General features: G+C 37.1%; 1 protein-coding gene across 8 annotated transcripts in view; it reads left to right on the top strand.

Annotated features, from left to right (window-relative positions):
- Positions 1-24698, top strand: part of PIGN (phosphatidylinositol glycan anchor biosynthesis class N) — a 103576-nt gene that overhangs the window by 58075 nt on the left and 20803 nt on the right. For all 8 annotated transcript variants that reach the window (XM_078435175.2, XM_078435174.2, XM_078435173.2 and 5 more), the window contains 11 exons: positions 188-327; positions 2937-3036; positions 3141-3233; positions 4148-4239; positions 7199-7307; positions 10112-10220; positions 12777-12879; positions 18813-18915; positions 20596-20682; positions 23433-23488; positions 24003-24078. In XM_078435175.2, the coding sequence (XP_078291301.2) occupies positions 188-327; positions 2937-3036; positions 3141-3233; positions 4148-4239; positions 7199-7307; positions 10112-10220; positions 12777-12879; positions 18813-18915; positions 20596-20682; positions 23433-23488; positions 24003-24078 (1068 nt within the window). The remainder of the gene's footprint in view (positions 1-187; positions 328-2936; positions 3037-3140; positions 3234-4147; positions 4240-7198; positions 7308-10111; positions 10221-12776; positions 12880-18812; positions 18916-20595; positions 20683-23432; positions 23489-24002; positions 24079-24698) is intronic.

Raw genomic sequence — 24698 nt, 5'->3', positions numbered from 1 at the left:
ATAGCAACAATTTCAGAATAGCCAGCTTTTTCTTCCTGTAATAATGCTTCTCCAATGACAGGTTTTTTTTTAAATGCAGTTCTTCAATTAATCATGTAATAGATGTCTTCACTTTGTAAAATCTCTTTTAAAAACCTGTCAATCAGCATGAATTTAGAAGTGTTTCAATGTTCTGTTTGATTTTCAGAAACCAAGCCACCTCCTGTCATGTAGTTGTATAGCTATTGGTGTTTTTGTAGCATTTTTCCTGCTGCTTCAAGACTGTCCCTGGACTTATTACATATATTGTTTGTTGCCAGTGCCAATATGGTATGCGGTTCTAAGAGAGTAAGTAACACTCCCATGCTGTCTTATTTTGCACTTTGCTGACAGTGAAATCTATTTTTAAAGTGCATTAGATTTCTGTAGCATAAATCATCAGAGATAGTTATAATGCCCTCCAATTTCTGAGCCCTCTCACTTCATTGCTAGCAGAAGGAAAGTGGCATATAAACGTCTTTTTTTGTTTTACCTTTCCCTTACTGCCGTGAGGTTGTGTTGACCTCGTTCCCTTCTTTGTGTACCTTTTCTAAGAAACATCTGGACTAAACATAGAGTAATTAATATTGACAGTACTATGCCAGGAGGAACTTATATTTTGAATTTGTCGTATCATCTCAGATTCCAGTGTATCTTCAGGTTTCACAAGGAAATTTACATGTTTTCTTTCCACACATTTTTTTGCCCTTCCTTTCCTAGCTATCACGTAAACCTAGATAAACGGAGTTGGTAATTAAATCCACACTAGTAATGTGAACATACAGAATGGTGGATATTGTTCACGGGTGCCACGGGTCCTCCTTGAAGTGCCTCCTCACAGGCTGGAAGTAAAATGGGTTCTTACTGCTGTAGAAAACATCAGAGGCAGAGCTCCCAGGCGAGTTTCAAGCACTTAAATATAAAACCACTCAAACATTGGGCTGGTTCACGTTCATAGACAGCGAGGGACATGTTGCCCATCTTGTTCTATATTTGCTCCAGTAATCTAGAATTTGAACTTAAGTCTTGGGCGTCCAAGCATCCCCTGAGCAAAACCAGACCCGGAAAGCAGACCAGGGAATGAGAGCTCAGAATTAAGGGTATATTCAGGGTTGGCCAGTATGTTTGTCATGACACGATAAGTATTTTTATTCTAATTTTTTTTAACTCCGGATTTGACCACATCTTTCATCCTTAAGTACTAAAAACATTGAAATACTAAAAGTACCAAAAATTAAAATTAAAATATAACATTTAGAAGGATAAGGCAAAAAGACACTATCAGAAGGACATAGTGTTGCTTCTCTGTTTGAAAGGAATAGGATTGCTGGATAGACATACTTAAATCGGATTTTTTCTAATGTCATTCACTCTGGTTTAAAAGTTTTTAGAATGGGAAGTTTTATCCCTGCAGAAACTTCTATTCTACTACAGAATCCTCCTGAATTATCAAATGTCCTAATTATGAAGGTGACTTATCTATTTAAACTTTAAGAGGAAATGTGATTTTGAATGTATGTTGTGTTCTATCTTTATCTTTTTGAAAATACATAGAAAATAAAACATAAAAATTCACCTTTCTTCTAAAATCTTGTAAAATCTAAATGATTTTACAAAGTCATCTCTTATTTTTCTGTGCTTGTTCAGCTGTTGAGAACAAAAGAAGCATTCTCCTCTTGACTGGTGTTAACATTTCTTTTCTCCACGGCACCTTAGTAGTTTTGATAATATTATGTAGCCATTGTTTTCAAGCAGAAAAAGATCATAAACCAAATGATACTGAGCTTTTATAATTACCTACTTAATCACTACAAATGCTAAAAAAATTTTTTTTCTAGTGATGAAATGCAGAAAGTACTCAAGTATGTAATACATGTTTAATGGTTATGGGTTCACATTTAATTACAATGAGTGTACAATTAGTGACATTTTAAATTGGGTTTGGAAAAGGTTATATAGCTCAGTGAAAAAGTGCAATTAAAATTTTCTCTACTGGAGCACCTGGGTGGCCGAGTAAGTTAAGCCTCTGACTTCAGCTCAGGTCATGATCTCACAGTTCCTGGGTTCGAACCCCGTGTTGGGCTCTGTGCTGACAGCTTAGGGCCTGGAGGCTGCTTCAGATTCTGTGTCTCCCTCTCTCTCTCCCCCTTCCCCACTCATGCTCTGTCTCTCTCTCTCTCTCTCTCTCTCTCTCAAAAATAGATAAACATTAAAAATGTTTCTTCTTGGGGCTCCTGGGTGGCTCAGTCAGTTAAGTGTCAGACTTCAGCTCAGGTCATGATCTCATGGTTCATGGGTTTGGGCTCCACATTGGGCTCTGTGCTGACAGCTCAGAGCCTGGATCCTGCTTCAGATTCTGTGTCTCCCTCTCTCTCTGCCCCTCCCCCACTTGGACTCTGTCTCTCTCAAAAATAAATAAACATTAAAAAAATAAAAATAAATATTTTTCGCTACCTAGATTAGGAAAACATATGTTTATTTTATTAAGACAGTTGAGATTTCAATATAAAATTAACTTTGGTGGATTTAAATCTTTTCCCAGTTTTAATCCATTTTGAGTTCATCGTATTTTATTTCTGATAATGTATCCATAATTGCATGTACTCACGTTTAAGCTAAGATCAAAGATTTATCATTAATGTTTATGTTTTAAAAACAGATTTTTGTGATCATTATCAAATTAATTCAGAAATTATACTTTTTCTGAAATACTTCTAGGTTTCAAAAAAAGAGATTTAGTTAAGTGAAGCCATTGAAAGAAATCTGTTACAGATTATATTAGTTTTTGAATAGCCTATGAATTGAAAATTCCCTGATTTCTAGGTTTATGCAGTTTTTATTTTTTATCATATATGACCTCATTTTTTTGCTCAATATATAGTATAAATAATATTTTTATAAATGATCTTGTTAAACAGGTTTCAAGTTATTCAAGACTTTGTCACATTACTGTTGACCGTTCCTCCAAGTTATTTTGTTGGATACCTGTTAGTCTTTATCCTGGGAATTGAAATATTAGTGAGTAATTTACCACGTTACAGCATTTTCAGATCTCTTTCATACATATGTAACTCCTTTTAAATGACCTCATTTTTCATTTCTTCTTTGGAATGCATTACTAGGTTCTCAGTTTTTTCTACCGCTACATGCTTACAGCTGGACTTCTTGCATTTGCGGGTTGGCCATTTATCACCCAGCTATGGACTCGAGCAAAGGTATAAGTACTTGTTTTGACATTAGACGGATTAGTAGCTACTTTGTTTTGATATGTGTTTAACTCAGGGAATTGTTCATTTTTAAAGAAAAGAGTAGAATGTGTCCTTACATAAAGAGCCTGGTCCTTTTGACAGGAGGACTGCGGTTGCCTCTAATGTTTCAGTGATTCACATAGACTTTCACATCAAAGTGAATTGGTCATGGGGTGATTGAAACACTCTAGATGCAGAACTGGTACCAAATATCTAAATGATGGTATTGTCCAGCGCAATGCAATGGCTTCAGAGGCAGTGCTCTGAACTCAAGTCAAAGGAGTCACCTTTTGCCTAGCCCTGAGAATAGGCTCATGTTTCCACTTTGATATTTTTTGAGGGAGGTAGCAGGAGGATAGAAATAATCTTCTTTCCACCCTATGAGAGAACTTATAGGATTCTCCATCGAATGGCGTTATTAATCGTTTTTTGTCTTGATCGAATTACAAACATACTTTTACTTCTTTCCCCCCTGAGCTCAATCCCTTGATTATGGTTGCAGGCCAGCTTTCTTATAGATATTATCAGTGTATGGTATAACATAAATTGATGGAAGTACTTGCTATGAAATATGACCCAGGTTTCAATCCTGGCTGTTTCATTTACTAGTCATAGACCTGGTACATGTACTTTCACATCGCTGATCTCAGTTTCCTCATCTGAAATATTGTGAGTAATATACCCTACCTCTTGAGGTTATTGTGAGACTTTATTTAATGCAGTACCTACTATTAACAGATCTCTCACCAGTAGTAACTGTATTATTTTTTAAACAGCTATAAGGCTTCGCATATAATCTTTACAGGAGTGCAGTCTATGAAACACTAAAGACTATTTTCTTTACCATATTTGTCTAAAGATAACTTTTTTATTTATTTTAGAGCATCTCACTGAGTTGGATTTTCTTCTCTTTGCTCCTGGCAGCGTTCCCACTGATGCCCGTTGTAGGACGAAAGCCAGATATCTTTCTAGTGTATGAACAATATTTTCTTTTCTTTTCAATATAATTGTTTTTCTCAAGCACTGTGAAATATGAGCCTAATATTGGTCATGAGTTTCAAAACAAACTAGTGAATAAACCAAAAGTTAAAATACTAATATCGGACCATTGGTGATAATTTTGGCTCAGACTCTGAGAAGCATTAAAGCTCCCTGGAGATACTTCTGGGCCTTCAAAAAAGTGAAATTGGGCCAAACAGTGATAATTTAAAATTCCAAAAAAAAGAAGTCTAGAGGCTTTTGTATATTAAGGAATCAGTAAAAGGTTTCATATGAAAAATGTTCGGTTGCCAAAAATGTAAAGATCGAAAAGCCACTGATAGACTAACCTCTGTCTTTGCCTTTGAGCATGTCTAAGCTTTAAATGTCTTAGGAAAATGAAAGTCTCTCCTAATCTGCATGTAACGATCTCTAGGGGAGGGAGCTCTGTACTTTGATGGCTTTACCATGTTTAGTCACTTCAACTGGCTGTGTGTGTGTGTGTGTGTGTGTGTGTGTGTGTGTGTGTGTGAGTGTGCTCACACATACGCATGTCTGTGCTCGGCAGGCTAGATGATCTTTGCTTCATGTAAGAGTCCCTCTCGTTTTCTAGTCATATAATCATCTCTGTTACTTTTTTTTAATGTTTATTTTTGAGAGAGAGAGAAAGAGAGAGCAGGGGAGGGGCAGAGAGAGATGGAGACACAAATCCAAAGCAGGCTTCAGGCTCTGAGCTGCCAGCACAGAGCCTGACACAGAGCTGGAACTCACGAACTGCAAGATCATGATCTGAGCTGAAGTCAGATGCTCAACCGACTGAGCCACCCAGGCGCCCATCTGTTACTTTCTTTTGAACTCTGTATAAACAATTCTTTTTAGCGTCTTAACATAATCTTTAATAGATAAAGTGTATCTTTTTTTGACTGAAGGAAGATTAACTAAACGATTGATATTTTTGAAAAGTAGGTGTTAATTTTTGAGTATGTGTTGTCAGTTAACACATTTTTATCTCATTTCTGTGAAATACCAGTATGGAATAAGTGGAATTATTCCATAAAGTTTATTTATTAGCAGAGCCCAAAATAAATTGTATTGAACTCTAAGACCATACTTCTAAGCCATACTTTATTAATAAGTGTTACGAAGTAAAAATATTTTGCGTCTGTCATAAACTATAATAGCCTGTGAGAAGATGAGTTCCAATATTTTCATTTATTTTTTGCTTCATATTTCTTGTGAGCTCTCCTCTTGTCTTTACAAAGTCCCTTTCTCTGCTTTGGTCAGTCTCTGCCTTTCTGTCCTGCTCAAGCAGTGTTGACACAGTCGAGCAGTTTTTATATGCTAAAATAAGAGATTATAGAAATGGTCTCCATAGAAATTTGCTACTTGCATATTTTACTAAAGTTGAATTCAGGAGGCAAACTTGTTAAAACATGAGAAATCTAATTTGTATTTTTAAAAATTATGTTTTCTCCCTCTATGCATCTTAATTTAAATTCTTCAGTGATTTAACTTTGTGTTAGTGTTCTGGTAGCTATTTTTGCAACTTCTTTATTTTGACTCCTGGTTCATGGAGAAATTTCTACTCTCCATTTGATCTCTCACCTCACCTCCCTTCTTTAGAAACTTGCAAAGATAGATATGTGAAACATTTAAGGATAAAATTAAAAGAAAAAGCAAAAAAATCACATGGCTATAATATTCCTCTTAAGTTCTCTAAAATAAAATCATAGGGGCACCTGGGTGGCTTAGTCGGTTAAGCGTCTGACTTCGGCTTGGGTCATGATCTCACAGTTCGTGGGTTCGAGTCCCACGTCAGACTCTGTGCTGGCAGCTGGGAGCCTGGAGCCTGCTTCGGATTCTTTGTCTCCCTCTCTCTCTCCCTCCTCCACTCACACCCTGTCTCTGTCTCTCTCTCTCAAAAATAAATAAACATTAAAAAATTTTTTTAAATAAGTAAAATAAAATCAAATCATATTTGCCAATGAATTAAAATACCAAATTATTTTTTAGAAAAAGCAAAAGCAAAGTATCTTGACCATAGATGGCTGTTTTCATAAGTTTTAATGGTAATCCATGCTGAATGTATAACTACTTTGTCCCCTTACAATTCTCAAAGACTTCGAACAAAAACAAACAAGCATTTTCCTAGGAATTCCTGCTTTGCATTTATTTTTAGCCCTGCTTTTTGCTCTTACTTCTTTTTAACCAACCCCTTTTCTCTTTGTTGTCACGTTGCCTGCCTCCAGATTCTGCACTCAATCTAATTTCAGTTGTCCTATGTTACTCAGATTTTTGGGAGGTGAGAAATAGAACTCGACATCAGTACACCATTTCCTTGATACCATTTTCCTGCAGCTTCAGGAACCGTACTATACCTGGTGCTCTTGAAAAACTAGAATTTGTGGTCTCCGTACTGTACAAATGCCTCACTTGCATTGCTGCGTTTGTGACCTCTTCCCTACCCTTCCTTTACAACCAGGAGCCGCTGGCTAAAGGTTAATAATACAAGGAACCATTTTTTCCTCCCGGCAACACTAAGGATTAGAAATGTTGATCCTTTTTGGTATGAGTAAGTGCTCATAGTATAGTCAGAAAGTTTATATTGTAGACAGTGATGATACGTTTAACTATTTTTTATATTGTTTTCTGTAAACTTGTCCAAGTCAGCCTAAGAATTGTGGTGGCTGGAATGCATAAACATCAAAAAAAAAATCGAAGTCAAGAAATAAGGTAAAGATACCTAAAAAATTGTGAGAAGTTAAAAATAACCCCATCCCTCGTGTATCTTCATCCTCAGATTTTCATTCCTGTTATACCTGTTTCATCTTGACAAAACCAAATGACTGATACGGAGGGTCTACATTAGAGTAAAATGTCTAATATTTTTATATGATATGTGTTCAGTAAATATATCAAGAAAATTTGAAATTGTGAATTGTGTTTTAAAACAGAATGGGCGCAGGCTTGCTGGTTCTTCTGCTATCCCTGTGTGTTTTAACATCTCTCATAAAAAGAAAAGACAGTTTTATAAATGAAGAGCTATTGTTACATCTATTTCAGGTCAGTTACACATTTCAACACCATGTCATGCTAATGATATACCAAAATATATCTTATGGTTGTATTTAATGATGTTGTTCTTAAGATGCCATCATGTTTACATTACTCAATATCTGCCAGTTGGGAAGAAAATTTTCTGTGTAAGCTATCATATGGAAATACATTCTCTAAAAGGTATGAAATAGCAAAAAGTTCAGCAGGAGACAGCCCAGAGATGCCAAGAGAACAGAGACTAAGGAGACCTGAGAAGCATCCGTATTGACCAAAAAAGTTGAACTCTAAATGGCCTCCTCTGGCCTGAGATTCTGTGTTGCTCTCATTTGAGTCAGGACAAAGGTAATCTTTGAAGTGAGAGCAACCTCTGAGTATGTTTACATGAAGAATAGTCTGTTTAAGACTTCAGATGACGTGCCAGGAGAAAGTTGACTTCACCTTGGTTGTTGGCTTTGCTGTGACAAAAAGAACTTTGAACTTGATGTTTCAAAATCGAGTCAATTCCCAGTTAGTTATACTGTATACTAGATGTGTGATTTTCAGTCTGTTTAGCTTCAGTCTGTTTTCAATCTGTAGAGATACGCTCTAATATAGGGTTGTGAGAATTGGAGAATATATAATGTCATATTCTGTAAAATGATAGCTGTTTTGTACATAAGCATGGAAACCACTTGTTTGTTCTTTTAACACTAAAAAAAAAAAAAAAAAATTAAAAACCACATCCAGACCACTGACAAAAGAAAACTTACAGGAGTTTTCTCAAAAAATTTCCTCAGAACAAAGCTTAGGATAATAGAAAATAAAGCCAAGAATACTCCAAAATAAAAATATACAACACTTAAAAGATGTTAATTTATTCTTGGAGAACAACAGAAAACACATAAAAAGAGAAGAAGTATTTTGTCAAATGTCCTGTCGAGACATTGGGACACGTATTTCATTTTAAATGGTATTGGGGCACCTGGGTGGCTCAGTTGGTTAGGCGACCGACTTCGTCTCAGGTCATGATTTCACAGTTTGTGAGTTCGAGCCCCGCGTCGGGCTGTGTGCTGACAGCTCAGAACCTGGAGGCTACTTCAGATTCTGTGTCTCCCCCTCTCTCTACCCCTCCCCCCGCTCATGCTCTGTGTCTCTCTGTCTCTCAATAATAAATAAATGTTAAAAAATTTTTTTTAAAAAATGGTACACTCACTGGCTTTACACTAAAGCCCATAGGTAACTTTGACAGAATTCACATATGATTATGAATACTTTGACAGAAGTGAATGTTTCTGGATCCCACTCTATAGGAGCAAATATGTTAAAATTCTTACGGGCTTTTTATAGGTAGCCCTGAATATAAGGTAAATCTGTTATGAAATTTATTTTTTATGTTAACTTTATTAATTTGCATTAATTGCTCTATTGTATAGCATATTTTTGGTGGTTCCAAGACAAATATCTTTTAACATTTTAACATCTCTGACAGAATGCATCTTACAATTGAAAGGATACTAGGATTGTGTCATAACTTACTCAACAGCATTTTTTCTAAACTCACTGAAAATATAAGAGAAATTAATGTATCTCAAGGATTGGTGAGGAGGTTGCTAATCTGATCTCTAAGAGTTTATTTACAGCCGTAGCTTATGTCATTTCTTTTTTTTTTTTTTAATTTTTTTTTTTTCAACGTTTTTTATTTATTTTTGGGACAGAGAGAGACAGAGCATGAACGGGGGAGGGGCAGAGAGAGAGGGAGACACAGAATCGGAAACAGGCTCCAGGCTCCGAGCCATCAGCCCAGAGCCTGACGCGGGGCTCGAACTCACGGACCGCGAGATCGTGACCTGGCTGAAGTCGGATGCTTAACCGACTGCGCCACCCAGGCGCCCCTATGTCATTTCTTAAAATGACAGTTAATCCTCTAGTTCAGAGATTAGTGAACAATTTTCTAACGAGCCATAACGAAGTATTTTAACCTTGTGGGTTGTATGGAGTCTGTTGTAAATTCTCCACCCTGCTACTGTAGTGCAAAGGGAGCTGTGGACGACACATAAATGAACGGGAGTGACCATGTTCCCACCAAACCGTATTTCTGAAAACAGCCTCCGAGCCAGAGTTTCCCAGTTCTCCACTAGTTTGTATATATTCCCTGAAGAGTATTGTACCTCCTTGTGTTCCCAGTACCAGGTGAACATTCAGGCCACAAATATGTGTTGAATCAATGGATATGACTGGACAAGGGCCAGAGGTGGAAGACAGTTAACCACGTCGCACCATTTGCGTTTCCATGATTTAGGAAATCTTCAGAGTTAATAATGAATATTTCCTATTTTTTTTTAAGTTTTTTTAAATGTTTTTATTTATTTTTGAGACAGAGAGAGACAGAGCATGAGCAGCGGAGGGACAGAGAGAGAGGGAGACACAGAATCTGAAGCGGGCTCCAGGCTCTGAGCTGTCAGCACAGAGCCCGACGCGGGGCTCGAACTCACGGAGTGTGAGATCAGGACCTGAGCTGAAGTCGGCCGCTTAACTGACTGAGCCACCCAGGCGCCCCAATAATGAATATTTCTAAATAGATACAGTGTGATCACGTATACCAAACTGTTGTTGAAAGTGTAACATGCCTCATTTCATGCTTGTAAAGGAGGGCGTCTGCCTAGTACCAAGCTCTAACTTGTAGCCTTGCTGCAAGAGGGTGAGCTGGTCCAATGTCAATAGCTTTGGGGCTAGATCCCAGTTGTTGAAGCACTTTCCTAAGTATTCTTTTTGTATATAAACTAGTCTCTCACCACCTTCTCTTTTCTTTGTGTGTTTGTATTTGTTTTCAGATGCTGAGCGTAGTGCTTTCTATGTGTGTTACGTATAGCACCCACAGCAGTCTACGCAAGAAGCAAGGACTGCCTCTTCTTAATCAGATCATTAGCTGGCTAATATTAGGTAAGAGGTCAAATTAAATGAGTTAACGTTACATCAAGTCATACCTTAAAATTATCCATTTACATCTATATTCTTGTTATTGAAAGAAATAATTTTGTTGAATGAAAATAATAATAACCAGTGATTATTTTTATCTCATGGTAGAATTTGACAAAGAAAATTAGAACGTTTGTCTCCATTGATGTGTTAATAAGAATTACTTGATAGAATATGATTGGCCTGATAATAAGGCTATACATTTATTCACACCTGATAAGAGTCTAAGTGATTCCAGAAGAGAAGAGATTCTTATCCTGCAATTTCATGTCAGTTCATAAATTCTCCATTCTTACACAGGGACTAAGAAACAGTTCAATTTTATCTGTATTTCCCTTGCTGAAAATAACATTGATTAGTCACTTCCCAACACATTACACATTTTATAAAGCCAGTTAAAATTTTCAAAACACATTCCTCTGTAGTACCTTTGCTTAAGGATCCCGAAATGTGCATGTGGAGAAAACAAGTGTAATTTAAGGATGTAGGGTTTTTCTTCCAGCTAGAGGACCAGGACAAGCTTGAAGTCCAGGTTTTTCATTAAAAAAAAAGACACTTTGTGATACTTGTGAATAATGTGGCATGCAGTGTAACCTTTTTTTTTTTTTTTTTTTTTTAATGATTTTTGTTGTTCCATCTTTGGATGGAACTTACTGTAAAATTGATGAAGGGCAGGCCTTCAGTTATCTTGATTTAATGAAGTTACTATTTATGTTCATTCTGCCTAAACAATATTAATGACTGCTCCTTTGTTAGAAAAAAAAAAAAAATGTGTTCAGTTTGTACTATGTTCTGGCACTATTTTTTTCCCTGAGAATAATAAAGGTGGACCAAATCCCTGCCCTCCTGGAGCTTATATTCTGCAAGGAAGGAGTGGTAATATTCCAGTGTGGTGACTTATAAGTAATGATCTCTCTCATAGGACATGTTCGTTTTTAAATCCCCAGGAAAAACAAAAACTCTGAGTGAGAACTGTAATATTAAAGGGAAGTCTTTGTGTCATAGTGTATAACTTCACAAATACACAGCACACAGCAGCGGAAACAACGTATGGCAAGTTGGGGGGTCCGATAGACATAGTAGCAACCCAGCTTTTCCTCGTTCCTTCACGGTGCAGCCTGGCTCACTTCCTCGGTTTTCTTACCCACCGAAGGGTAAACCACAGGGCGGACGAGAAGCAAAGAAAACGCAGTTTGTGCGCATGTCATTATATCTCATTTTGAAATCTCTAAAACTTCTAAAAACGTTTAAAAAACAGTGCACTTACCAGAATTATAGAAAGCCGTCCTCCACGTCAAGTGCTTGTCCCTCATCTGTGTTTGTGAATATATGTACGTGTACAATTTTTTGAAGACCCTATTCAGTACTTTTATCTATTCTACCAATCCTTAGAGTAATTTTTCAGTTGACCCAGCAACGTTCATGGCATTTTTTTTCTTTCTTTGTCTTTTATGACATTGACGTTTTGAAGAATATGACCAACCACAAGCCCTACCCTACAATGGCCTGTTACTCAGTTTGAATTTGTCTGATGTTTCTTTGTAATTAAATTGGAGCTATGCATTATCGGCCAGCATACTGCATAAGTGATGCTGTGCCCTTCTTAGGTCACATTTACAGGCTCATGGTCTCTCTATCTGTCCCTCATTGTTGATGTCAATTTCCATCACCCTATCAAGGTGTTGCCCAGTTTTTTCACGGTATATTTACTGTTTCTCCCTCTCCCTGCAACTAATAAGCTGTCTGTGGGGACACACTCTAAGGCCATCAAATATGCTCATCAAAATTTTCCCTAGATGTAGCATCCATTCGTAAGTCTTTCCTGATCCAGTTTTTGTCACGATGGCTATAAAATTGATGATTTTTCTAGCTTCCGTACTCACACTGCATTTACCAGAGGTTCTCAGCATTCTCCTTTAAGAATCTCTCCTTCTTGGGGTGCCTGGGTGGCTCAGTCGGTTGAGTATCCAACTTTGGCTCAGGTCATGACCTCGCGGTCAGTGAGCACGAGCCCCCAGTCAGGCTCTGTGGCTGGAGCCTGCTTTGGATTCTGTCTCCCTCTCTCTCTTCCTCTCCCCCACTCACGCTCTGTTTTCTCTGTCCGAGAAGTTTCAGGGGTGCCTGGGTGGCTCAGTTGTTTAAGCATCTGACTCTTGGTTTTGACTCAGGTCATGACCTCACGGTTTGTTGAGTTCAAGCCCTGCGTCTGGTTCCACACTGACAGCACAGAGCCTGCTTGGGATTCTCTCTCTGTCTCTCTCTCTCTTTCTCTCTCTCACTCACTCTCTCTCTCTCTGCCTCTTCCCCACTTGCTCCCTCTGTCTCTCTCTTGAAATAAATAAATAAACTTTAAAAAAATGTTCAAGTTTCAAATTTCTTACAAAAATGATTAGGACAAGTATAGCCCAATTGAGAGGTCACAGCACAATAGCTGCTATAAATGATCCTAGGATCAGTGCTTCTGAACTCATGTCCATTGTGCTGGCTGTACTGACACTACCCTCCTTTGTTTTATTGCAGCCTTTTCCCTCGTCCTGCCACTGCTGAGTCCCACAAGTCTCTTCGAGCGGTTGTTTAGCATTCTTCTTTCCTTGATGTCAACCTACATACTGCTAAGCACAGGGTATGCACTGGTTTTAAAGCTTAATTTTTAGTAGCAAGTTTTAAATGATATGGACATTTCTCTTTGAATATTTTACCTCTGGAAATGAAGTATGTGTAAATCTTGAGAAAATTAGAAATATTTTCTGCTTCGTAAGAACTGTATATGACTTGATCTTAAATCTGTTGTTTTCTTATTTTCATAGTATTGCCTGTTGTCTTTGTCTTTCTGTTTATTTCCTGGAGTTGCTAAAATGTCATTTTACTACAGTGTTAGAAAGTTTTGGTTGATTATGGAGAAACTCAAAGTCTCAAACAAGGACTTGGAAGAACTGTAGCTCTGTGACATTACTTATGTGCACTTCAAATGATGCCTTGACTTGTCTGTTCTTATTTGAATATATTTTTTCTTGTAATTTTTAGTCTTATGTATACCATAGTCCAAATATTTCTTTCGATTCAGAACCTTTCAGAATATTTTCCCAGAAATTAAAGAGCCCATTTTTATTTAAGATTTAAATTTTCTTGTAAAACAAACACAAAAACTAGCAGCTTGAAGTGTTCTCTAGAAGTCCGTGAAACAGTGATATAATCGTCCCGCCTGCTTTTGAAGAAAAGGATTCTTTACTTGCCTTTGAATTTTATTTCATCCTTACTCAAATGCTGATGAGGGTGAGGAATACATACATTATAACAACACTGGATACAACAGACAGCTCAAATCACCACTACTCATTTGGGCTAAATTTGGTCCAAATATAGGATCTTGATCTCAAGTAGACTAAACCTAGGGATTCCCTGTGCTATCAACAGGTTATTCCCAGTGTAGATGATTTTGTAAAACTATTTTGGGTTCAAAATATAGGTTTATTCTTTGGGAAACTTGGTTGTCCTAATTCAGAATTAGAGGGATGTTCTCAAAAATCTTTTCATAGTAGACCCTAACATTATTAGTGGCCTAGGCCCTGGGAGTTCTTGTAGTCCTCAGATAAGAGATGATCCAGAAGGGTGCAAAACCTTCCCTTACCAGAGCTCCTCACACCTCCTGCCTTCCTTTCTCCCTGCATATCCAGATCTGGAGCACAGCTGTGAAGATGTAATATAAGCAACATGGAAATTTTCACCAGTTACCTCATAAGATCTTAAGAGGGGCTTGCTTTGAGACTTAGAACTTCGAATTTTCAAATTAAGCTTGAAGTCTGTCAGCATGTTCTTACTCAAAAGTGATAAACATAAGGTGACCTGAAAACTGTTCATTCTTTTCCCCTTCATTGGTGAAATTTCAGGATAAATAATTTAGTTACAATAAGAATCCATCAAAGTTTCTATGAATTAGTTTTTAGTCTGGATAAGAAGACAAAAGGTAAAATCATTTCTATTCTAACCCAGCATTTTGGGGTGACACATGAGTTTCATGAAGAGATCCTACCTAGAGGTTGCCTTAAGGAAGTATGTGTTTGAGGAGCATCTGGGTGGCTCCATCGATTAGCATCCGACTTAGGCTCCAGTCATGATCTCGCGATTCGTGAGTTCGAGCCCCACGTCAGGCTCTGTAGTGACAGCTCGGAGCCTGGAGCCTCCTTCAGATTCTGTGCCTCCCTCTCTCTCTCTGTCCCTCCCTCACTCGTGCTTTCTCTCTCTCTCAAAATATAAATAAACATTTACATTTCTCTCTCTCTCAAAAATAAATAAACATTAAAAAAATAATTTAAAAAAAAGAAAGTACGTGTTTGAGAGGGTCCAGAGATATGTGCCAGCTTCTACGTAGTCACTTAATAATCAGTAATCCCTCTTCTGTTTTGAACCTTCACATTCTAAAGCAATAAACAAAGGTAAACGAATGTGTAGAAGATTTAAGAAATACGAACAAATCTAAAAATAGATCTGGTTTGCTCTTTAGAAAGAAAGGAAGGAAAGAAGAAAGGACGATTAAAGTTGAATTTTTAGTAAAAAAATATTTCATGATGTTTTAAATCCTCAATTTCACAGTCACAAAGATACCAAAACATATTACTGTAATTTATTTTAAGAAAATCTAAAACGAAAAAAATTCAGGCATAAAATCAGAACAGTAGTAATGAGTATGACCTTGTTAATGAATGTATTAAGAAATATATTATTCAACATCAGAAAGCGTATTTACCTTTGCAGAAAAATGCAACAGGAATAGCCTAAAACAGCACAGTCTGACAATTTCCATTAGTTCATTTTTCAATGTCAAATCAGTTTTGCAAAACTAATAGTCCACCTGTCATTGTTCCACATTAACTATTTTGGACAATCTGGAGGATTCTCTATGTAAAGTAGTGAATAGTCACAATTATAGGGTATTTAAAAGAAATGCAGTTTTATTACTTTACAGAAATACAGTAATAGTAATCCTAAGTTCTAACAATGTATCCTTGATTTAATGAATAAAGAAGAGTCATTTTAATCAGCATTTGATTATTTTTATGCAAATGGAAGCTATTGTAATGCTTGAAAGTAGTTCTAAGTTTGTTAAACATTTCCCACTAAAATTTTATTTATATTATCCCTTTGCTTAGCTAACTATAAAACAAAGCCAAATGCCTTTTCTGCCCTGTTGAATTTGCAGAGACCAAAGTGGCAGATCCTAATTTTGTAAGGTTTTATTATATACACTGTGAGCCTGTGATGACATTTTATTGGTATTTCAGTTTATTAATTCAGATACGCAGACTTTATACAAGATATTGATTGTCTAAAGAAACAAAGTCCCATAGGAAGATTGTCTTTATCAGATTTATTCATCTACATTTTACAAATGAAAATGATTATAGTTTATAGTTTCTGAAAGGGAATAAATCTGTAGCACTATTTGTAGAACTATGATATTTATGTTTCCATATATTAGGAAAGAATGCTTTCCTACATAACTGCAAATATTTTAGGAAATCGTGGTCCTCTTTTATTTAGAGCATACACCTTCTTGATTCAATTCATCAACAGTTGCTTTTCCTTTCCTGCCTCCAGTGTCCTGACCACTAGACAGACAAATGGGCAGAACAGTTAGCTTACCCCAGATGCATCATAGAGTCGTAAGCTGCTGTAAAATAAGGACTTTATTTTACGGTGTTAGGCAATTACAAAATGCAACAATTAAGGTATTGTGACTTAATTTGATTGAAAATTATAAGATATAAAGAAATGCCTAGAGAGGGGTGCCTTGGGGGCTCGGTCAGTCAACTGTCCCACTCTTGATTTCGGCTTAGGTCATGACCTCACGGTTCATGGGATCATGTGCTGATAGCACAGAACCTCCTTGGTATTCTGTCTCTCTCTGTCTCTCTTCTTCTCTCCCTCCCTCCCTCTCTCTGCATCTCCCCACCCCCCTTCACGTTCTCTCTCTTTCTCTCTCTCAAAATAAATAAATAAACATTTTAAAAAATAAAATAAATATATAAAGGAATGCCTAGTGAAAGAATTTGAGGAGGGGAGCTGAATTGGTGCCATCAAGGACTCATGTAGAAGTTGAACTAAATTGTAAAGAATAGCTGGGACGTAGGCATTCTAAATCAACATTTGTTTTTCAATTATTTGTTAAAAAATCATTGTAAAAATAGTATTAATCACAGTTTGAAAAGTAGGGATAAAGGGGAAAATCAATCTATTGACCCTACCCCTCCTCCTGATATTCTGGTATATTTCTTCCAGTCTTAACCTCTGTATTTGTCTTTTAACATGGTGTTGATTATAGTCCATGTACTATTTTATATCTTTTTTTTCCTACCTAACTTTATTTTAGAAGCATTTTCCCTGGTGGCTCATAGGCTTCCTAACTATCGTTTTAATAGATACTTAATATTCTGTGATGTGAATGAACCTTGATTTATTTAGCTGTTCCTCTATTTTTGATCATTTATTTCCATTTTATATTATCATAAGTAATATTTTGATTTGCGTTTTTGTATACAAGCTTTCTACATAGTTTAGATTAGATCCCTTTTTCACTTCTCACACGTAGTATAGGTGGTCCGTGAATTTTTTTTTGACTTTTGTCTTCAGAACAGTACCAGTTTATAATATCACCAGCAACCTAGGACAGGTCCTATTTCATCATATCCTCCACAGTATTTGGTATTTTCATTTTTAAATAAGAACTTCAAAAGTGATTTTAATAGGTCAAAAATGGCACGCTTTGTGTAATTTTCTGTACCTGTTTTACTAATGATATTTTCTCATGTATATATTCTCTATTCATATCCTTGGGCATTCTACATCATTTTTAATGTTTATTTTTATTATTGTTTTTCTTTCCAGAGAGAGAGTATGAGTGGGGGAAGGGCAGAGAGAGGGAGACACAGAATCCAAGGCAGACTCCAGGCTCAGAGCTGTCAGCACAGAGCCAGATGTGGGGCTTGAACTTGTGAACCACCAGATCATGACCTGAGCTGAAGTCGATACTTAACCGACTGAGCCACCCAGGAGCCCCTTTTTTTATTTTTTTAATGTTTATTTTTATTTATTTATTTGTTTGTTTATTTATTTATTTTTTGAGAGAGCGAGTGAGCGAGCGAGCGAGCATGAGTGGGGGAAGGGCAGAGAGAGGGAGTTGGGCCTTGTACATCTTATATACCAAGTGATTTGTGTATGCTGTCTTAAATATCAATAGCTCCTTCTGCCTGGTCTTCAGTGTTTTATTTTTATGATCAGTAATCGAGTTTAAAGCATTTTGCTTCTTTTGCTTTCTCATGTTTAGGAAATAGCACCAATTGGAATAGAGTTCACTAAGTGAAAAATTTGAGAGAAATAAAGGGTTTTTTTTGTTTTGGTTTGGTTAGTTTGATTTTGTTTTGAAACTTCCACTTGGATAAGTAACTCACCCAGCAAATACTTACTGTTAGCTGGACCTGCAGTGGTGGCACAGGCAGAGGTCTTACAAACTAGCGGGAAAGACATGTCAGTGAACGTGGGATTCCAACAGTGGGAGAAGAACCGTAAGAGAAGATTTGGGGGACGGCCAGGGTGGCACACTTAGCTGGACGAGGATGAGAAAAGACTTCTGCCACTGTCTTATCTCCTGAGCCTTTCCCTTGTCCACCTGATAATGTCCACATTAGACCACCCCAGAGATGTACCGTACATTATGGGATCACTTCCTAGCTTGCTTCCTGTTTTTGTTTTTGTTTTTTCCCTTCTGTAAACAGTATTACAACAAACATCTTCATATGAGAATTGTAGTGCACATGTTGGATTATTTTCTCAGGGTACGTTCCTAAAAGTGACATCATTGGATTATGGTATATGACTATTTGGGGAATTATAGATACACAGCATTGAATGGTCTTCCAGAACATGTTTATTTCTGTATAGAGTATACGAAGAGTTAGTTTTCATTACACTCTTGTTGACATTATTATATTTTTTAATGGATAAATGTGATAAGCGAATATGGTATCTTCCTGTTCTTTTAGTTTCCATATCAATTATCAGTAAGATCAGACATATTTCATGTATTTATTAGCTCTTTTCTTTTCCTTTCTGAGAGATTTATGCCTCAGATTACACCCCCCCTTTTTTTTAATTCGGGATGTTTGCTTGTTCTTCTATGTATATTAATGATTTTAACTCAGGAATTGACTTTTTACCTTTGTCTTAATGTTTTCTCTCCTTTTTTGTGTATTTGTTGTTTTACCTTACACTGATTTCTAAATATCCCTACTATTTTAAAATTGTAGTGATCTCAAGATTTAATAAATTTTAAAAAAGATGATGCTGGAGTTGATATTTAAATTTTCCCTTCCCACTTTCTTCTTCTGGAAAGCCTAGAAAATTTAAATTTTGTGATATTCTGACTTAGAAATGTTATCAAGGATGTTTTAAATTTTGAGAAAGACCTCTCAGCATAAATGTGCATATTTACTTGTTTAATGTTTTTTTTCTTTTTTTTCCCCCCTACCCTCCCACTTCTTCCCCCATGCCTTTACTGCTTAGGTACGAAGCTCTCTTTCCATTAGTATTGTCATGCTTAATGTTTGTCTGGATACAGGTGGAACAAGAAACCCTGCAGCAACATGGTATTTCCTGCAAACAGAAGGTAGCTGGGCAGAATCGTTGTTGCATTTATTTGAGAATAAATATTGTCTGTTTTAGAAGGAAGTCGCAGTGTTAGTCCATCAAAAATTTTAATGACTGTCATTTAAGGCAGTCATAATTAATTTAGTAATAAAAATGAAACAATTCGTTTGTCAGAAAAATTTTCACTTCTAACAGAAAAGCATGATTTCATTGTTTTATAGGCATTAAACAGGTGGGGCTGAGGGATTATTTGTGAATCACTGATGTACAAAAACATCAATGTAGATGAAGGAGTAGAGGGGAAACAATGTTCTTGATCTTATTTTCTTCTGTTTTCCTATCTAATTTTTCTTTCCCTCAATTTATTTTAGTCACAAGAATATTCAGCATTGTCACAAGTCAGTTCATGAATTTGATCAGAAGGTGCCATTTGTGTTTTCTGTGTTGTTTTTCTCTTTCTAGTGGTCCTATCCCAAATTGTTTATTCTGCTGCCTTAGTGATCGTGGCCTCAGTCCAAATCTTAAGCTGTTTATTCACCACAGTATACTTTGAATTGGCTGAAAGCCAGCTAAATTTTAGGGACACATTTATCATGCTGAGCTATACAGTGAAATTGATGTCTCTTGCCTTTATTTTAGAACTGAAGGTAATTTATAAGAAATTGGTGACAGAATATTTACACTTTTACTGAGGTCAGATAAAAAGAATATTGCAGAAAAACACCTTCGTAGTTGGTCCATTGATCCATCCATAACCGGTTCCAGTTGAGTTTACAGAAAGTAATTGATAATTTAGAATAATGAATTTCAATAATGAAGGAACTTTATTGAAGTATATTAAATAATTACTGTTTTTTAACTTTCAGCCCTGGAATATTAAAACAGTACATGAAAAGCAGTTTTGATCAGATTCAAATAAATGGTCAGACTGTCCTTAATAGTAAATATTAAATATTTTAATATTAAGTGGATATTAAATTTAAAAGTAACATTTTTGTGTCATTTTTTAAGTTCTGTTTTTTAATGGAAGAGATTTTTTTTTATATAAAGGAGTATTAAAGTATAAAGTATTAAATTTCTATTAAATTTACTAGAAAATTACATGGGAAGTGGAGGAAGGGGAAGATCTCCCTTTAAACTCCCCCATGAGTTTTTACTTTTACAGAGAAAGGGGGATTAAGCAAGAGTGCATCCACATTATTGGACTTGAGTGACTTTCTATTTTACCAAAAGTAGAAATATTTTATATTTTATAGCGAGAAAATAATTTTTCTACAAATAGAATTAACAGAATAACAAAGAAACAGAGAAATATTTGATTTGATCATGCTTTTTCATATCATGCCATATTTGGGTTTTAGAAGGTCAGGACCCTGAAGAATCAGGACGTCAAAAAGGGAAGAATTACATAGGGACTGAAAGTGAACCATTTACATGGGATAAGGAAAAGCTCACGTCTCCCGTTTATTATACATTCGGCAGTACTACAGCTCCATTCAGCATATTGTTAGCAACGTAGTCTGCCTTTTGGCAGATTTTATTAAGGTGTAATTAAGCTCTAGGAACAGCTTTATTTTGTTTGCTCTGGTCAGTACAGGATAACTTTCTAGCTCTTGTAACTTAGACTGGAAGGTTGCCTTTGAGGGTAGAAGTAAGCGAACCGTCCTTGTGTGTTCGTGTATTTCCAATTGTCTCCCAGGTCACCAGTGTCCGGTTCACCTGCAGTACTGATATAACCCAGTTCCGACAGCTCTATCTGGATGACGTCCGGAGGGCCTTTTTCCTTGTATCCTTTGTTTGGGCTTTGGCTTTAAGGCGCTGCCACCTCCCATTTAGTGGGGTCAGAAGGTGTTTTCCCCTTTTCACTTAATAGTGGTATCACCTGGGAGGGGTTAGCCCCATCAACCGTAATTTTCTTCATATGGCTCGTGTTTTTAAAAAATGGTGAAACTGTAGAAAAGCACACAGAATGATACTAAAAACAAATGTATATGTGTGTATTCCCGCCATCCAAGATATCAACAAGTAATATTTTGTCACATATGTCACACATTTAAAAAAAAAACGAAAACATTACAGCTAAAGCTTAAGTTTTTATTTTTGTTTTTTGTTTTTTTTTTTTTTAATTCCCAACTCCACTCTAATTTCCCTCGTCCGGAAGAATCCACTATGATGAGTTTGGTTTGTATCTTTTTATGTGTGTATTTTGTACTATACTCATGTTATGTAATATCTTCCTCCCAAAGTTTTTGGATCACATCCGAGGCAACATTGTGTGAAAGTTATTAGTGGTAGAAGTCTAAAGGACAGTATGGGGGAATAAAATCTCACTTTGGGAAGGCTGGCTGATCAGCTGCAATAAGTTCACAGGGAGGTATTTCCTTTGAACCTACCATGGTGTTCTCCCTCTCTCTGCCTCTTGCTTCTGCCCTCCGTTTTGCTCTGTCTTTGCAGGCTCCTTCCACTCACCCTATACTAATAAACACTCCTTCCCCTGAACCCTTCGTCTCCCTAAAGTATAATTGTATCTTGTCTTTTCTGTTTACTCCCAAGCTTCTTGGAAGAAAAATCCATAGTTGCTGCTACCATTTCCTCCCCATTTATGTACTATAGCCTTAAGCCTAGAACGCTCAGAGCAGTGCCTGGCACGTAGTAGCTGTGTGAAGATCTGTCGGATGTCCCTGCTGAGACTGTATCCTCACTGGGTCTGCAGGGGCTCCCTGACCGCACACTCTGGTCTTGAGTTTTACTTGACCACTCTGTAACATTCAACTCTGTTCACTTCTCTTTTTCTTTTTCCTTGACTTTCAGGACACGAGCCAGGTTTTCTTCGTAGCTTTTACATCAGCTCTATTCTCCTGCACTAAAACTTACTCTTCCTTTGTCTGATTTTGAGTGATGTTCTTCTCCAAGCTCTACGCTTAACTTTCTCCTCTTCCTGTGCCTGGATAATGTCACCCTCTCCTATAGCTTTGACTGATGCCTCCACGCAGACAACTCTGAGGTTTACTTCTCTGGCCTTGAGCTCTCCTGACCTCATGAGCCATATGTCCAGTATTCTGCGGGGCATCATCAAATATATGTCTGAAACTAACAACGGCCCACCCTTCTCCAAAGTCTCTCTCTGGCGGGCCTCATCTCACTGAATGGCATCACCATACTCCCAACCATCCAGGCCATCAAACTTGTTGTCATATTTAACTATTCCTTGTCCAGTTCTGAAGTCCCACTGTCTGCCCTCATTCTCCATTTCCACTCCCAGTGCACCAGCTCGGACCTTCCTTGCCCCTAACATGAGCTACTGAAATAACTTCCCAATTGATTTCCTGCCTATATTTATTTGTCTCCCTGATTTGAATATCTCACTGTCACTGGTGTTTCTTATTTGTATCGCTCACCTAAAATGTTTGTGGGCTTGTCATTGTCTCCACAGTAAAGTTGAAGGCTTTTTATTAATATGCCACTAATCTATTAGTTAATTAGTATGCCACTAATCTTGCTTTCCTTTCACTGTATCCTTCAATAAACTCTAAGCTTCTGTCATACCTGTTAATATTTCTTGACTATGTCTTTTATTTCCCCACCATTTACCTTAAAATGCTTCTCATGTACTTCTATATATTGTCATAATCTTAGTTACCATGTGAGCACTTTGAGACTGTTTTACTCGTATTTATATGCTTAGTGCCTAGCTCTGCTTCTGACTCATTCTAGACAATAAATATTGGTTGGTCAGTTGATTGGCTGAGTGAATAGATCCATGAATACATTTGAATCTCAAGTCACCAACTCGAATGCCACTTTTTCACTGAAAGTTGTCATAATTCATACATCCTCTTCAGTGTTTCTTTACCACTTTTGTGTATGTGTCTGTAATAATATAGTAGCTAACATTTATGGAGTCCTTTCAGTGGACCAGGCAGTATTTAAGTACTTTTCTAGCAGTTAGTTCTTAGATACCAATAGGATTAATACTTTTTATTACTGCATTAAAACAGATGTTACATTTAAGAAGTGTCAAAAAGATGTCTAGCATTTTCTCATGTCTCATTCTCTGTTCAGTTATTATAGAACATGGTATCTCCTTCCGAGCCTTCCAAAGAACCTGGCACGTTTCACATGTGGTGGGCACACGGTGAGAGTATATGAACTAAAACAGGATTTCACCTAAAGATGCCTGTCACATGCACTGGGTCCATGTCCTCCTTTTGAAAAAACCATCAGTGGCCAACTACAGATACAACATTCCAACTTGCTTCTGTTAGAGAATTGGAAAATGCCCTCCCAAAGGTGCTAGTGACAAGTGAGGATAACCTCACATGCCTCTTGTTTTTAGCACATTGCCTCTTCAGCCTGGTTCCTTCAAAATTCATTTGCGAGGACATGTAATGGAACATTCGCTTATGGCAATTTATGACCAAGTGTACAGGTTAAAAATCAAGTTACCTTCCTGGTAGAATAAGCATATCTTTTCTAAATGAAGGAGAAATTTGTATGAATTCTGACTTGTTTTGGCATTTCCTTAACTCTGTTTAGGTTTTCTTCTTAGTGACAGCATTTTTTGGAACTGGGAACATAGCTTCTGTTAACAGGTAATTAAAAAAAAATTTTTTTAATGTTTATTTATTTTTGAAAGAGAGACAGAGTGTGAGTGGGGGAGGGGCAGAGAGGGAGAGACAGAATCCGAAGCAGGCTCCTGGCCCTGAGCTGTCAGCACAGAGCCCGATGCGGGGCTCGAACTCACGCACCGTGAGATTATGACCTGAGCCGAGGTCAGACACTTAACCGCCTGAGCCACCCAGGGGCCCTGTTAACAGGTAATTTTAAATGAAAACAGCATATTTATAATAAAAAATAATACAAGTTAGATTTCTGTTCTGTACCATACTTTTTATCCCGAAGGATATATTTTGGAGATTGGTGTGCATCGGCCCATGCATATCTACTTCATCTGAGTGGCTTCCTAATATTCTTGATACGATGTAAGCTTGTGTTTTAGTAGGAGTAGCTTTCAGAAAGGTAGTTGAAACATCCTTTTTAGTAGAACATTCTTTTAAAGTTACGATGTGAATTCTAAAATCTTTTTTCTTTATGTTGGTTCCTTAGCTTTGATCTTGCCTCTGTCTATTGCTTTCTGACCGTGTTTAGTCCTTTTATGATGGGAGCCCTGATGATGTGGAAGGTTAGTTTTCTTATTTTCTTATTATATTAAGATACTGATTAAGATTATCAATTCATTGTGACATTAAGATAGATTATGTAACACATTACATGACCTTAAGATTATGAAGTCATTCTGACAGAGTGAGATCGCACAGAAAGAAGATACCTTCCCAGACAGTGCTGTATGGGGGGTAGGGCCCTTTAGCTTTTACTCCAAAATATAGCTAACCTTTTTGCCTTATGCTTAAGCCCATTTAACTTCCACAAAGTACAGATTCTCTGTAAATCCTGGGAAGTCCCAGCACAGATGATTAAAGCCTGTGGGGAAGTACAGTGCAAATCAAAGCCGCAGTGCTCCCAGAGATTCTCTATGTTCCCCACAAGACTGCCAACATGTCATAATCTGTTCTCATAATCCATGTACCTAGAATTGATTGATTCACTCACCAGGTACGTCACTGAGTGCTTACATTTACAGTAATGCAGTGGGCACCAGCTGGATGACATGGCACCAAGATCATGACAGACTCCTCAGCTCTGGAGGTTCAGACTCCTGTGGAATGTAATTCATGTTCTTTCCTTTCTTCTGCAGGGTCACTCTGCTTGTCTTATTCCCTCTACCACAGTGCCTGGCACATT

The sequence above is a fragment of the Panthera onca genome, chromosome D3, assembly GCF_046562875.1.
Source record: "Panthera onca isolate mPanOnc1 chromosome D3, mPanOnc1 haplotype 2, whole genome shotgun sequence".
Taxonomy (NCBI): Eukaryota; Metazoa; Chordata; class Mammalia; order Carnivora; family Felidae; genus Panthera; species Panthera onca.
This window is presented reverse-complemented; position numbering and strand designations above follow the sequence as displayed.